Source organism: Rhodamnia argentea, chromosome 5 (assembly GCF_020921035.1).
Source record: "Rhodamnia argentea isolate NSW1041297 chromosome 5, ASM2092103v1, whole genome shotgun sequence".
Taxonomy (NCBI): Eukaryota; Viridiplantae; Streptophyta; class Magnoliopsida; order Myrtales; family Myrtaceae; genus Rhodamnia; species Rhodamnia argentea.
Window position 1 is genome coordinate 6,681,953 of NC_063154.1, and position 17,285 is coordinate 6,699,237.

At 40.5% G+C, this 17,285-nt stretch overlaps 1 protein-coding gene across 1 annotated transcript; it reads right to left on the reverse strand.

The window, feature by feature from the left end:
- Positions 1-8,958: 8,958 nt before the first annotated feature.
- LOC115754926 (protein STRICTOSIDINE SYNTHASE-LIKE 10-like) lies at positions 8,959-12,226 on the reverse strand. The gene is made up of 3 exons (XM_030694118.2): positions 11,927-12,226; positions 10,864-11,133; positions 8,959-9,833 (listed from the first exon to the last, which is right to left on the reverse strand). Exons 1-3 carry the CDS (start codon positions 12,208-12,210, stop codon positions 9,251-9,253), a joined length of 1,137 nt encoding a protein of 378 aa, XP_030549978.1. The 5' UTR covers positions 12,211-12,226; the 3' UTR covers positions 8,959-9,250.
- Positions 12,227-17,285: the final 5,059 nt, after the last annotated feature.

Here is a 17,285-nt window from a genome sequence, read left to right on the forward strand (position 1 = left end):
GGCTGGCCGCGACGGAACTGCGCCATCTTAAATGATCGCCGTTAATGGCATTGGAAGCCATAGCCCCTCCCTCTACTCGTATGTATTCTTTTTTGGCCGGAGAATAATATCTACTATTTTAAACGTTGTAACTTATTATTTGAATATTATCAATTGGATATTTTCCTCTTATAATTTTGTTTTTTAATTTTAACTTACAATTAAAAAAAAAGAATTGGAAGTTGACAAGGGTGAAAAACTTTTGTGGACAGAATTAGACCGTCCCATTGTCAGAAATGATGGTAATTCACCATCATACCGTTATACTGCTATGCTAGCAAGACCCGTCTTTCTTCATTTGGCTTTCACATTGAAAGCGAGAGATGAGCCTTTCGAAAGAAGTTCACATCAAGAGCGGAGGAAAATGTTTCCATTATATCCGTATCAATTTACTTCTCGGACGTCGTTCATTTCTGTATGTATGCGAGCGTTCGTTCCGAAGAGAATGCCTTCCACGACGATGCACGAAGTTGGGGTTTCCCCTACGCATTTATGTCTCTTTGCTCTCCTCAACCATTTCTCATTTATGTGTCGTTGCTCCCCTCAACCATTTCTTTTTGTCCTTCTTTTCATCGGATTGTTATCTCCCTTTGCTTTGACGTTGTGGAGGGAGGCCACAGAATGGCTGTCAGTGCTTGGCCCTGTTTGGCCCCCTCTGTAACTGCAAAGCATACCTAAATTCAAAGAGGGGATGAGTGAACAAAAAAAAAAAAAAAAACCACGTTCTAAATATTTTGCTTTTGTATAAATTTCGCCGATCTGGCCAATTTTGGCTGGAAATCGCTGACGAGGACGCTAGTCATCATATGTGGCACGATCGGCGCTGACTTGGATTTTTTTTTTTAACTTCTTTTAGAATGAATTAAATTTATTTTCTTTTTCTTTACTTCCTTTTTCCTTTCACCCGAGGGTCGTGGCCCTCATCGACCACAAAAGAGAAAATATTAACATATTATTAAAAATGTCAACGTTGGCGCCGGTCATGCCACGGAAGATGTTGGCCCCATATGAATGATTTTCGACCAAAATTAGCCGGATGTAGATAATTGGTTAAAATGTAAAAGTTTAGGACTAAATGGATTCGATTGAAAGTTTTAAGGCTAAATTGATATCGATGCAATAAGTTTAGAACTTTTTATGTACTCTTCCAACGGAGGAGGGACACTAGCCGGAATGAACCTTTTCTTTCTTTGCATTATTTTTCCCTTCATTGCTCTGTTCCATCCTGCGATTAACTTGCAGCCCAACGTGGTATTGAACTATCTTGTTGCACTAATAATTTTCCACCTTCAGTGAAAAAGTTGTCGAATTCCCATGTCAAACCTTGTTGAGGCCCTGTTCTTTTTTCCTTTGTTTGGCTTTCACAATTTTTATTTAAATGCCAACGGTACATGTTCTCATATCTACCAAAAATTTAATAAATGAGCGACTCACCTAGATCTTTGCGTACATATTATGGTCATCTAGGCAAATTTCCTATCCAAACAAATATCGGATTCCGCATCTCTGATATTTACACATATTGTGGTAATAAATTTACAATTGGGTCCACTTTTGGAATAGTTATAGGCCGAAACTTTTAGTCGATGGAACAAATTTTTTGCATTTACGTTATAGAAAAGAACTAATATTGTATGACTGTGCATATACTGCATTTACAATCATTAGCATTATGATTTTCCAAGTTGATGAGAACAAAGTCTTGCATCTAAGTTATACACATGCTGCATTTTAAAGTCACTATAAGAAAATGTGGAACAATTCCCTACATATAAGTACAGAAAGAAAAATTAAAAACTTTGAAAGTTAGATCTCGTGACAAAAGTTATACCCCATAATTGCGCATATTCTGCAACTACGGGCATTGCAACAGTATTCGAAATCGACTCTTATGCATAATTTGTAAATTTAAGTTCCTATTTTGCATTTGGGTAATAAGAGATAGGCATCGCTCTGGAGTAGGTTGAATTAGAAAATGGGCACTAAATGTCAACTACTTTTCGAGTTATTCAAAGGATTTCGAGAGACGTAACAATAGGCAAAGCTCTATCAAGCTACCCTACGGTGTTAAAAATAAGGGAAAACACCATAAAAAAAAATCATAAACTATGCTCACTGTGACACATTTATCTTAAAAAAATTTTTGTGACATCAAAAATCTCAAACTTGTATTCGTGTGACATATTTACTCCAAATATTTTTTTATGACACAAAAAAATTCAAACTTATATTAATGTCACACATTTACCTCAATTTTTTTTGTGACACAAAAAACTCCAAACTTATAAGCTTGTGACATATTTGCTCGAAATTTTGAGGTAAATGTATCATACGGATACAAGTTTAGGATTTTTAGTGTCACAATAAAAAGTTTTGGATAAATATATCACATTAGTATAAGTTTGGGGTAAATATGTCACATGGATAAAAGTTTAAGGTTTTTTGTGACACACAGAAAAGTTTAGGGTAAATGTGTCATAATGGATATAATTTGGAATTTTTTGTGGCTTTTTCCCTAAAAAAATCCATCAAGCTTATTAAGACTTGCTAGTTACCGCATCAAATTGGATGAGACCCTTTCCCATTCCCACGTGTTTTAATTGGTGCATTGTTCAGCGATCACGACTAGAAATTCAAGAGATTTATTACCATTTTGATAGGATAGATGTCACATCACAGTGATAATTCAGCGATCGCCACTAGAAATTTAAAAAAGTTATTACCATTTTGATAGGATAGATGTCACATCATGTCGATGATTCAGTGATCGCCATTAGAAATTTAAGAGAGTTATTACCATTTTGGTAGGGTAGATGTCACATCACGATACAACAAATATCTACCCTATTGAAATGGTAATAATTCTCTTGCATTTCTAGTCGTGATCGCTGAACAGTGCATCAAGACCCAGTCGAAGGACAACTTGCTCTTGAGCACGTCCCCAGCCCATTTCTTGCTCATCGCAGAGTGATGGCATTCATTGCGACCTCTTTTGGAATAATTAATGAAACAGTTGGATATAGAACGAGCTTTTTATTTTTATTTTTATTTTTTTGGGGGGTCAGAGATATAGAACGAGTTGAAATGACACATAGTCACCCCACATCCGACAGTGTCTTTTCCCTCTCCCCCACGTGACAGGGTGGAAGAATTGCAGAAGAGGGGCCATTTTGAGGGGGGGAAAATCTACAAAATATAAGGCTAAATCCCCCAAAATGAAGCTTCAACTTTTGCAAATGATCATAACCTTTTTAAACAACTAAAAAGTGCTTACGGAAAGTTTACTCGAGAGCGACCAAAGTACCCATCACAAATTTGCTTGGATCGGAAAAAAAAACTCCGTTGGTACTCTAACCATGTAAATCCAAATCAAAGGAATTAGAAACAACGACGAGGTAGAGGAGAAAATATTGCATACTCCCTTAATACCCCGTATGGATCACCTGCCATAAGTGACGTACCCCACCCTCCATAATACTTTTCCTCATGTAAAAAGAGGATGGAGGGTGGGGATTCAATGTTTTTACCCATATCCATTCATTGAATGACACGTGTTTGATGGGCCCACCTTTCAGCTTTTCAGAAATCTCTTTCTCCCTCACTTTCTATCTTCCGTAAACGCCCCTCCACCTCTCTCTTCTGCAACGCTCCTCCCCCTTTCTTCTTCCTCTGTCTTCACTCGTCCTCTCTCTCTCTCTCTCAACCTTCAAATTCAACAAGCATACAGTGAGTGAGAAATGGGTCACTTAAAATATCTAGACCTATCAAAATGGGTCTAAAACCCACTTATCAATCCAAATTTATTGACATGTGTAATAAATGGGTCACTTAAAATATGCAGGCCAATCATAAATGGGTGTTAAATGGGTTCATAACAAAACCCATTTACAACCTATTTAATTCTTAACCAATTTACAATTAAAAGCCTTACTCTCACATTTCACTCCGTTCCCATGCACGGCTTCTTCTTCTTCTTCTTCTTCTTCTTCTTCTTCTTCTTCTTCACCTCACTCTTCATTCAACACGGATCTCATTCACTGTCGCCCCACCGCATTCATCGCTGCCAACCACCGTTGCAGAGATTGTTTCCGATTGGTCATTAAAGAAATCCCAAAACTTGTCAAGGAATGGTCCATTCATCTCTCTCTCGTCAAGGAAGTCCCGAGCCTCAAGATCGGCCGAAAGCTAGAGAGCTCGAGGCTCGACCGATCCAAGCAAGCTCGAGCTTGCCCTAGGCAGGCGAGCCTAGGGGAGCTCGAAGTTGGCTTGGATCTAACCTCGAGCTTATCAAGCGGGAACTGTCGAGCCCCGAGATTGTGAGCCTCGGGTGAGCTCGAGACTTGCCAGGACGCGACTGATTGCCGAGCTCCCCGCTGTTGTGGAAGCCCGACAATTGGCGAACGAAGGAGGGAGAAAGAAAAAAGAAAAAGAAAAAAAATAAAAGAGAAATAAAAAATAAAAGTGTTTTATACAAATTAAAAAATTTAAAAGATCCACTAAATTTACAGAAATTAAAAAATGTTTAAAAAATTAAATATATAAATGTTTAGTAATATGGGTTTGGTATGGGCTGGGTATGGGTCGGGTCGAGTACAAGTCAAGAAATTTGTACTATGCATAAATGGGTCATAAAACTGATTAATGAGTATTTTTGGTTGGACCATTTAAGACTCAACTCAACTCAACCCAACTGTTTAAAATGCTTAACATGGAGGTCAAACTGATATCATTTTCGCCCACTTGCTTTCTATTCCTTTTTGTTTCATTTTGGACGCCTTCCCCTTCCCCTACGTCTTTTTTTTTTTTTTTAACTTGTAAGAGGAGAAGTTATTCCCTTAGATTGGAATTCATCCTCTATTTTAAGCAATTAAAGTTTGGCTTAGGACATAATTTTTGTGATGGGATTACCTATTGGTAGTCGGGTTACATTTAGAACATAAATATTCTTCCTGAAAATTTTAAAACATTGTTGTACTTGGTCGAGCATGAGCTTTAAGAAAACAATCTCGCGTTAAGTATGTCTCAAATTTTTAAATTACAACGAGTTTGATTGGCTGGAATAGATTTTACTGGTTGGTCGGCATCGTAGTCGGACATGTGATTGACGTGCCGTAGTCGTAACGAAGTGAAAATCATGCTGACCTAATTATTAAAACCTAAGTTTCATTGCACCGTCAAATTGTAATCTTTAGTTGCATCCAAGACTATGAAAATCATCGAAAGATCCCACGGCCCATAACTCATGTGAATGGGCCTCTTCTGTAAACCCTTTTGGTCTCCATCCCTTACAACATCACTCTGGCCTAAGTTTCTTGATGAGGAAGAAAATTTTCAACCAACGATTTCTTATAGATAAGAATGATACTACCTTTAGAAGAGACACTTTCCTTAAATATTTCTCTCTCGTGTCATCTCCGGTGGCGCGGACCCGTACCGCCCAACCATCATCGGATGAGCGAAAAAGGAAAATCTCCGACAAACGGGCAAGGGAACCGACTAATCAGAACGCTTAACGAACTCGAACACTATTCCATTGTCGTTCGAAAAAGGAAAAGAAAAATTAAGCGAAGGTATACATCATCGAATAGGACATAGATACCTAAAAATATGCTAAGTTTGCGCCTTTGCGGATCTGAATCATGCTATGCACGTTTAAATAATTTGCATGCATAAGCACGTATAATAAAAAATAGAAGGTGCACATTGAAGTGCGTGCTACGGTCGGCCCATATGGATGGCCGTTCCCTATAATTATTGGTATAAATTTGAGGCACTATGTCAACTTGCTATCGACAGCTTTTGATATGGTCAAAATAACTAGGCAAGTTTTTTTTTTTTTGGTCGAAAGAGCTGGGCAAGTTTTAATTGGCGTATGAACATGTTCCGGACAAATGCAAACTTCCATTTAAAACTGCATGATTTCCGAGGTGACGAACAACACAAGTCAACCTAATCTATTTTTTGACCATACACTCGCATCAAAGCCCCTTGCTTTAATAATCATGCAGGCCAATCACGTCAATATTAGGTTAAAATTCAGAAACTCTCTGCGGTGCGCCGACCGCATTTAACCCTAGGGCATTCTAGTTCTCAGACCACATAGATCCCACGTTGGACTCGCCAAGTTTAAGGGCTCGGATGCTTGATCTCGTATGCACCGAGATCATTCGAGAATTTTTTCGACCTTTCGCGTCGCTTCCTGTCTCGACGGTCCATCAACTTTCCCGTGTTTTAAAGCATGAGGTAGAAGTATCCCATCTTCCGCATGGTAATAACTTTTTCAATATATATGTAACAACTTTCCGATGTCGAAGCACGACTTTTTGAATGGATACCGATGAAGCTACTCAACTGGAGGGAGAGTTGAAAAGTTTTTTTGTTTCTTTTTTCCAAAGATCTCGAGCGATATCCCATGATTTGAAAAGTTGTTTAGTTTTAGGGTTGAAATAAGACTCTTGCTTGATACTGGCCCCGTTGGTTCTTCAACAAACGTTTGAATGACAAATGATCTGTTGCCTAAGCTTTGTTGGTGGGAGTGAAAGAGACTTGTCGGACAGTTTAAAGCCAATTCAACGGTTTTTTTTTTTTTTGGATCGAAAGCCAATTCAACGTTCGAACCTCTAATGTCCAATGGGGCATTGGACGAATTAATTGAACTTCATGAGCCTGAGACAATTAAACCGATGAGATCACTGATTCGACTCCTAATGACCACATCTTAGGGACTTACCCGGTAGCATTGGCATACTCCCACCACTTCAAGGAATAATCTATTGTACGTGAGAAATCTAGGTTATAAAAAAAAAAATGTTCAAACCGCTTGATTAGTCAAAATTCTCTAGCGCAATAAAGCAGTGAGGTCGAAAGCCGGCCTTTCATCACTGGTGCTACATTTTTTATTGCCATTGGTTCTGATTTCTGTTTTTTTTAATCAATTTACATAAAAATTATATCAAAAATCAATTTTAATCAAAACGACGTCGTTTTAGCCACGTAGAAGAAAGAAAATATTAAAAAAAAGTCACGTCAGTATTTTCGGTCGACCAAATTAGACAGAGAACTAACGGAAGGACTCAATTGGACCAATTTAACAAGGTTTTAAGATTCGATTGTACTTTCTGTAAATTTTATGTCTCACTTACAATTTCACGATAAGTTTCGAGATTTCCGATAAACATATCTCAAGCAAAAAATAATAATAATAACTTAGCCATACCCGGGTTGACCAGACAAGTATTTTTTTTATTTTATTTTTTGGTCGGACAGGACAAGTATACTCACTCCAAATAGATGTGACATAATAGAAAATTCTAATGGAGAGAATGCACGTGGCTCGATATAAGGTATAATCTACGGAATACATAACTTTTTGCTCCTTTTCTAAAAGGGTTTACGCGAATTTGTTCGTTGGTCTAACTTTTTTTATTAAAGTACGTAAAGAAAGCAAGGACTCGTGGGACTAGCGTACGTGAAATCATGGACAAATGCATGTCGAATCAAATTAAAGATATATAGAGATATTATATGGAGAGATTCTCTAAGGCCGTGAGATGCCTAGTTAAGAACTTGCATTAGGCGAGAAGCTCTTGGCTTTATGATCAATTACGACAAGTTTTTCACTCTCGAAGTTATTGGAGAAATCGGTTCTTGTCGATCCAACGGTGGAGAAAAAAAATTTCTGAATAACTTATTTTAGCAAATGAACTTGACATAAAAAAAAAATAATCTAGAATGAGAAAGATTGTACAACAATCTTGAATTTAGTGGAATGTTTTACGCAATCAAAAATGAGATTTTAGACAGAAAAAATTTCGAGTCATTTCTCAATAGACCCACTTAAATCATACCATATGATCAAATTTCTACTCTTAATATCTTTTTTCTTTAATAAAGAGTGTGCCTTTTCTTTTTTCTTTTCAAATATCTTCGATTATTGGATTTTACGTTTCGCATCCATCGGAAGTTGCACAACAATTGTATTTTGTCTGTCACGTTTTTCCTCGCTAGATTTTGTATATTTTCTCATCTTCGATGCACAACAATTGTATTTTGTCTGCCACCTCAGAAAATCAATGTGATTAGTGTCGATTCTCTTTCGTACTTCCTAGGTTGGTGGACCATATTGGGATGTTCCGGTGGGGAGGAAGGACTCGAGAAGTGCAAGCTACGAGCTTGCAAACACCAACATACCTACGCCGAATCAAGGTCTAATTTCCGTCATTTCCAAGTTCCTTTACCTCGGCCTCTCTATCACCGACACCATTGCGCTTTCCGGAAAGTATTAAGTTCCTACTCCTCTTAAGTGATTGATCAATTTACTCACCCAAGGTGAGCTTATTGCCACAGAAGAAAGCGCGATTAAGACGTGTATATAGTAAATTGCACGAGATTTTCCCTAACTATATGAGCATTCGATACTAGGAGCTCACACAATCGGCATGGCACGCTGCGAGAACTTCCGTGCGAGAATATATGGGGACTACGAATTGACATCGGGCAGCAGTCCATTATCTGAGGTTCACCTTAGTAAAATTAAAGTCCGCATGCCCGGCTGCCGGAGGGGGAAAGGACAACATCGAGCCGTTGGACTATGCAACGCCCTACACATTCGACAACTCCTACTACCATTTGCTCCTGAACGGAGAGGGATTGCTGAACTCTGACCAGGAACTGTATTCCAGTATATTGGCCATTCAGACCAAGAAGCTTGTGGAACAGTATGCTTTTGACATGGCGGCTTTCTTTCGGCAGTTCTTCGATTCCATGGTAAAGATGGGGAACCTCACGAATCCGGATAGCTTTGTACATGGAGAAGTGAGGAAGAATTGCAGACTCATCAATGCATGATCGATATGATGTCCAGACTTGTTCGATTTCTTAGTTTCTGTTGGTTATCTTGTAGGAGTCGGCCACAGGCAATCTAATTATGATTACCGAATTCATTCGGAAGTCAGAAACTACTCTTGTAACGGAGACGTGGATTTGTCTCCCCACAGCCATTAGTAATGGTGTGCCTGTTCCCAAATATTGTGTGCGATTATTATGAAGTTAAGATTGACAAGCATGACGCATACAGAACAGTCTGAGATGTCGCCTTGCGCCGAGCTGCAGAAAGGCGAAAAAATTGTAGGACTACATTGAACGATACAGAACCAGAACACTCACACTTGTTTGGCCAAACCAGAAAAGGAATCAACGCCCAACAGAAGCCTTAATACGCCTTGAACTTACCCACATAAGGCATCGTCCCAGACCCGATCCACAGTGTGCCCGCGAACTCTACGACCTCGCTCACCGCCTCGAACGTCCTCCCAAATCCCCCGTCCAGCACTTCCACAACTCTCCCTTGTTCGCTGAATTTGATTGCCACAGGGTCTTTGGTGAACCAAGGAATCTCATTGCCATCACGATCACCGTGAGCTCGGCCCCGCACTGATGAGCCCCGATGAGGACCCTCCTCCGTCTTGGGAAAAACCAGTCCTCTTCCACTGTTGAGGGCAACCCAGAACTCGCCCTTGTCGTTCCTCTTGATGTTGTCCGGGTACCTTGAGAGCTGAGGGTAGAAAACCTGCGCAGGAGTCGCATGGCGTCCTGTCCTGGAGGGCGAGAGAGGGATCCTAAGCAGCTGGAAGTTGCCAGTTTCGACCACCACAAGGAAAGAGCCGTCCTTGCTTAGGGCCAGTCCGTTGGGGAAGTACAGCCCGTTGAGCAGGACCGTCACTCTCTTCGTGCGGGGGTCGTACTTGAGTACTCTCCCTGTCTTGTCTCCATTCTCTATGGACAACATGTAGTCCCTGATTACGATCATGCGCAAACCCAGATGAGCCATTCATGCGAAGGGTTTCCTTATCAAGTTCAGACGTCATTGCTTCCAAAAATGGAGGCTCAATCATCACATTGACAAACTCATTCATAGAAATACATGAACGGGTCTTAATTTAGGCACGTTGGACATTAACGTGAACTCATTTTTGTACGGCCGAGCGAATGCAAGCAACGGTATATGTAGAAGCCATCGGCGTGAGTTTTGAGTCACTTCGTTATCAAAGCATTTCCCTAGTTCGAAGCTTTTTCTCGTCGCGAAAAGAACATAAACAACACATGTACAGACATACATGAGAGTTTGTATAAGCGATAGGGTCATGCTGGCATGACAGTATGATATGATGGTGGAATGTTAGGCATAAGATCAGAGATGAGTTCTGAACTTCCGCCATGATTGTTAAATATTTTTTTGTCATCCATAACACTTGCGTTTGAGGTTACACCGTTATTCTGTTATACCATGAGCTTCTCAAATCCGTAAGTGATAGAACTAGCTGGGCTCTTTAATGAGGAACGTAGAGATTTCCCCTCCGAGGCAATTATCGGAGAACATGGCATGGGGCAGCAACCCGCGCGAGCTGCAACTCCAAAGAGTAAAGAGATGCTGACAAATGTGGTTGCAACTCAGAATGCAGGGGTCAATTCCTATCTGTCGTTCATGTCAATGTCGCCTCAAAAGAGATGGCCCGTAATCTTAGAAACTACACATATTCTCCCTCGTGGCTGCACCTTAATCTTGCACCGTAAGATCTTAGTCAAAATGATAGATCCACGGACTTAGCCTAGACACCCGATATAGATTCAATTTTCCCATATTGTCGTCGCCGTTCGTGTAGCGTCGTGCCCGATCTACCCATTTGGGGTTTTCTAACTCCGCCTCTATCGCTATCCACAAGAATAATCAGATAAGTATGTCGGGGATTCTGAGTTTAGATTCAGAAAATAGGAGCGGACACAAAAGGGCCTAATCATGTTGAGAAATGAATATGATGAATGTACCTTCTCTGGTAGACAATGGAGCTGTCCGTGAAGTAAACGGCTCCCGTCCGAGCGTCAATGTCGACCGCGTTGGTGAGGTTGAATGGCACCCCACCGCCGGAAGTCGCGAGCTGCTCGGCGACACCGCCGCGTGGCCCGACCTTCAGGAGGCCATAATAGGCGTCCGCCACGTAGAGATCGCACGTCGCGCTGTTGAACTTGAGCCCCAGCGGCCTGCCGCATATCTGCTCCTTGTTGGGGTCCTTCGAGCCGTCGCACAATTTCCTGTCCCTGATGACGAACGAGAGGAACTTGTCTCAGATGGTCACCATCATGCCTTCGAGATCGTCCATGATCTTATACTCTCCTTTCACTCACATAGGAATGTGGGAAGAAAATGCCACGATATGAAACTTATATCAGTATAATTTAGCAGTTAGTGACGGGCACACACATCTGGAATTGCCAACTATATCTCAGAAAATAGAGAGTATTTGCAAATGAACAGCTTTCGGACGTCCTCAACATTGACCTCGACTCGAACCGGACAGATCGCCGTGACTATTTGCGTTCGTGGTCGCCGCAAAACTTCGGGACATGTCCATCATGACGTGCATTAGATAGAGTACCTAAAAACTGCAGAAAGAAGACGAGAAGGAAGAAGAAGAAGTGTACCTACCCTCTCGGTAACTGAAGTTCTACCCAGTATGAGACTTTGGTAAACGTTACATGCGTGACACGTAAAAGAGTTTTAATCCATGAATTTGAACTTTTTACCAATAAAACAGAAATTGAGATCATTAAGTACAATCCCTCCACGCTCGGAGGCTCTCTCTCTCTCTCTAGAATTTTCCTTCTATTTATTTTCTTCCCAAGAAACAGTTCAACGACATATTCCATCGGTTTTAAGCTCTCGTAAGACGTCGAACCGAAATCCGGATGCATGTACGGTGGGAGAAGATGAAGCTCATGAAGGGAAAGGACGTGCCTAAAGCACCATGCCTGCATGCAAGAACGTTGTGCATGGAGCTAAAATTTAGGGTTTGCTTTTGTTTCCCCGGAGATGGAAAGACTTAAGACATGCCTGTGCGCGGTGGGCACGGAGAACTCCCTCCACCTGCGGCGTGGCCCTTCCCACCTGAGGATCCTCCCGTCCGCGACGCCGATGTACGGGCCTCGCCCTCTGCAGTCGAAGGCAACGCTCTCGGGCCCGGTGGCCTCCGTGAGAGCCAGCTGGTGGTACTTGCTCCCGACCCGGCCCATGGACACCATCTCAAACGGCGAAACCAGACCCGGGGAGGCGACGAACAACACGGAGAAGATCAAGAGAGGGAGAGAGAGAGGAGTGCGTTTGAGGAGTGAGCTCATGGTGTGTGGTCTCTCTTTTGCGAGGATACGTTGCTGTCGAGATATATTCATGGTGGGGATTCAGACGCTCTTCTCTGATTTGTAAGCTCCCTCCAACTGGCTGGAACTGCGCCATCTTAAATGATCGTCGCTAATGTTGTTGGAAGCTATAGCCCCTCCCTCTACTTGTATGTATTCTTATTTGGCCAGAGAATAATATCTACTATTTTAAACGTTGTAACTTATCATTTGAATATTATCAATTAGATATTTTCCTCTTATAACTTTGTTTTTTTAATTTTAACTTACAATTAAAAAAAAAAGAATTGGAAGTTCAAAAGGGTGAAAAACTTTTGTGTACAGAACTAGACCGTCCCATCGTCAAAAATGTTGGTAATTCACTGTCATACTGTTATATTGTCATACTAGTAAGACCCGTCTTTCTTCGTTTGGCTTTCGCATTGAAAGCGAGAGATGAGCCTTTCGAAAGAAGTTGACATCAAGAGCGGAGGGAAATGTTTCCATTATGTCCGTATCAATTTGCTTCTCGGGAGTCGTTCATTTCTGTATGTATGCGAGCGCTCGTTCCGAAGAGAATGCCTTCCACGACTATGCACGAAGTTGGGGTTTCCCCTACACACTTATGTCTCTCTCTGCTCTCCTCAACCATTTCTCATTTATGTGTCGTCGCTCTCCTCAACCATTTCTTTTTGTCCTTCTTTTCATCGGATTCTTATCTCCCTTTGCTTTGACAATTGTGGAGGGAGGCCACAGAATGGCTGTCAGTGCTGGGCCTCGTTTGGGCCCCTCTGTACCTGCAAAGCACACCTAAATTCAAAGAGGGGACAACTGGAAAAAAAAAAAAAAGCCATGTTTTAAATATTTTGCATTTGTACAAATTTCATCAATCCGGCCAATTTCGACTAAAAATCGCTGACGAGAACGCCGGTCATCATACGTGGCACAATCGGCGCTAACTTGGATTTTTTTTTTTTTTTAACTTCTTTGAGAATGAATTAAATTTATTTTCTTTTTCTTTCCTCCCTTTTTCCTTTCACCCAAGGGTCGCTTCCTCGCCGACCACAAAAGAGAAAATATTAAGATATTATCAAGAATGTCGGCGTCAACGCCGGTCGTGCCGCGGAGGATGTTGGCCCCACGTCAATGATTTTCGATCAAAATTAGCCGGATGTAGAGAATTGGTTAAAATGCAAAAGTTTATGACTAAATAGGTCCAATTGAAAGTTTTAAGGCTGAATTGATATCAATGCAATAGGTTTAGAACTTTTTATGTACTCTTCCAATGGAGGAGGGACACTAGCCGGAATGAACCGTTTCTTTCTTTGCATTATTTTTCCCTTCATTGTTCTGGTCCATCCTGGGATTAACTTGCAGCCCAACGTGGTATTGAACTATCTTGTCGCACTAATAATTTTCCACCGTCAGTGAAAAAGTTGTCGAATTCCCATGTCAAACCTTGTTGACGCATCTCAGGCTCTGTTCTTTTTTCCTTTGTTTGGCTTTCGCAATTTTTATTTAAATGCCAACGGTACATGTTCTCATATCTACCAAAAATTTAATAAATGAGCGACTCACCTAGATCTTTGCGTACATATTATGGTCATCTAGGCAAATTTCCTATCCAAACAAATATCGGATTCCGCATCTCTGATATTTATACATATTGTGGTAATAAATTTACAATTGGGTCCAATTTTGGAATAGTTATAGGCCGAAACTTTTAGTTGATGGAACAAAACTTTTGCATTTACGTTATAGAAAAGAACTAATATTGTATGACTGTGCATACACTGCATTTACAATCATTAGCATTATGATTTTCCAAGTTGATGAGAACAAAGTCTTGCATCTAAGTTATACACATGCTGCATTTCAAAGTCACTATAAGAAAATGTGGAACAATTCCCTACATATAAGTACAGAAAGAAAAATTAAATACTTTGAAAGTTAGATCCCGTGACAAAAGTTATACCCCATAATTGCGCATATTCTGCAACTACGAGCATCGCGACAGTATTCGAAATCGACTCTTATGCATAATTTGTAAATTTAAGTTCCTATTTTATATTTTGGTAATAAGAGATAGGCATCGCTCTAGAGTAGGTTGAATTAGAAAATGGGCACTAAATGTCAACTACTTTTCGAGTTATTCAAACGATTTCGAGAGATGTAACGATAGGCAAAACTCTATCAAGCAACCCTACGGTGTTCAAAATAAGGGAAAACACCGAAAAAAAAAAATCATAAACTATGCTCACTGTGACACATTTATCTTAAAAAAAATTTTGTGACATCAAAAATCTCAAACTTGTATCCGTGTGACATATTTACTCCAAATATTTTTTTATGACACAAAAAAATTCAAACTTATATCAATGTGACACATTTACCTCAATTTTTTTTTGTGGCACAAAAAACTCCAAACTTGTAGGCTTGTGATATATTTGCCCTAAATTTTGAGGTAAATGTGTCATACGGATACAAGTTTATGATTTTTAGTGTCACAAGAAAAAAATTTCGGTAAATGTATTACACTAGTATAAGTTTGGGGTAAATATGTCATATGGATAAAAGTTTGAGGTTTTTTGCGACACACAGAAAAGTTTAGGGTAAATATGTCATAATGGATATAATTTGAAATTTTTTGTGGCTTTTGCCCTAAAAAAATCCATCAAGCTTATTAAGACTTGCTAGTTACCGCATCAAATTGGATGAGACCCTTTCCTATTCCCACGTGTTTTAATTGGTGCACTGTTCAGCGATCGCAACTAGAAATTCAAGAGATTTATTACCATTTTGGTGGGATAGATGTCACATCACATCGATAATTCAGCGATCACCACTAGAACTATTTTGGTAGGATATATGTCACATCACGTCGATGATTCAATGATCGCCATAAGAAATTCAAGAGAGTTATTACCATTTTAGTAGGGTAGATGTCACATCACGATACAACAAATATCTACCCTATTGAAATGGTAATAATTCTCACGCATTTCTAGTCGGGATCGCTGAACGGTGCATCAAAACCCAGTCGAAGGACAACTTGCTCTTGAGCATGTCCCCAGCCCATTTCTTGCTCATCGCAGAGTGACGGCATTCATTGCGACCTCTTTTGGAATAATTAATGAAACAGTTGGATATGGAACGAGCTTTTTATTTTTATTTTTTGGGGGGGGTCAGAGAGATAGAACGTGTTGAAATGACACAGTCACCCCATATCGGACAGTGTCTTTTTCCTCTCCCCTACGTGACAGGGTGGAAGAATTGCAGAAGAGGGGCCATTTTGAGGGGAAAAAAATCTACAAAATATAAGGCTAAATCCCCCAAAATGAAGCTTCAACTTTTGCAAATGATCATAACCTTTTTAAACAACTAAAAAGAGCTTACGGAAAGTTTACTCGAGAGCGACCAAAGTACCCATCACAAATTTGCTTGGATCGAAAAAAAAAACTTCGTTGTAATGTGAAGTAGATGGCTCCAAATCACAAAGGCCGGTACTCAAACCATGTAAATCCAAGTCAAAGGAATCAGAAACGACGACGTCGTAGAGGAGAAAATATTGCATACCCCCTTAGTACCCCCCGTATGGGTCACCTGCCATAAAAGCAGGTGACATACCTCCATGCCCCCCTTCATAATACTTTTCCTCTTGTAAAAAGTGGATGGAGGGTGGGGATTCAATGTTTTTACCCGTATCCATTCATTGAATGACACGTATTTGATGGGCCCCACCTTTCAGCTTTTCAAAAATCTCTTTCTCCCTCACTTTCTATCTTCCGTAAAAGCCCCTCCACCCTCTCTCTTCTGCAACGCTCCTCCCCCTTTCTTCTTCCTCTGTCTTCACTCGTCCTCTCTCTCTCTCTCTCTCTCTCTCTCTCTCAACCTTCAAATTCAACAAGCATACGGTGAGCGAGAAGGTCTATCCCAGTTTTTTGTTCAGCAAGAAAATGCACAAAGCCCCGCCAGCTTCCTATCTCGGCCCCGGCTGCCGCCGAGCTGGCCCTCATTGATGCCAAGCCCCACAAGCTCCGCAGTGAGATGCTCGACCTCCAGCATGCCGGCGCCTTCCTCCCCCGCGCCAAGATCTCATCGACTACTCCATCGCCGGCCGGTCGACGGAGGCCGAGACCTTGGAGAAGGAAAAACCGACTTCCATAACCCATATAAACCAAGAATTAAATCGCACAGAAATTGTGAATACATTCATATGTGGCAACGAAAATCAAAGAAAAGATGAAATATTATGTGTTCTTCTTTCATGAATGGGCCAGACAAAAAAAAAAAGTCATTATTTCTGAAGGAAAGGGAGAGAGAGCGCATTGCAGAACAGAGACAGAGCAAAGAGAAAGGTGGATGGGTGTTTAAGGAAAAGAGAAAGTGGGTGAGAAAGAGATTTTCGAAAGATCCGAAATGTGGGGCCCATTAGACGCGTGTCATTCAGTGAATGAATATGAGTAAAAATGAGGTGGCGCCGAGGGGTTATGCAATATTTTCTCGTCCATGGAGAAGCAATGTTGCCTGATTTTTGCTGACGCATCCCACAACATCTTTTTTGGCTTTTGTTGAAGTGACTTTTTATACAGGTTAGTCCCATTGAATAAATTATTTGCGACAAGAGCCTGTGCAGGCGAAAAATTTAAGCAAGGGTAGTAAAAGTTTGTGAGTTTTTTTCGAGTGGTTTTAAAAGCAAGGGGTTTTTTCTTAACCTATGGGTGAAAGTTCATGATTCTTTTGAGATCTTGTTATTTTATTGTTATGTCACTTGTTAGTTGATATAATCTTAGTCAATAGGCATCTAAATGTAATGATATTACTCAACTGATTGGTGATATCTAGGCTTGTCAAAATGAGTCTAAAACCCACTTCTCAACCCAAATTTATTGACATGGTAATAAATGGGTCGCTTAAAATGTGCAGGCCAACCATAAATGGGTTGTAGGTGTATAAGCCAAAATAAATGGGTCTTAAAGGGGTTTTGTTATGAATCCATTTACAACCTATTCAAGTCTTAACTCATTTACAATTAAAAGCCTTACTCCCACGCTTCACACCATTCCCACGCACGGTAT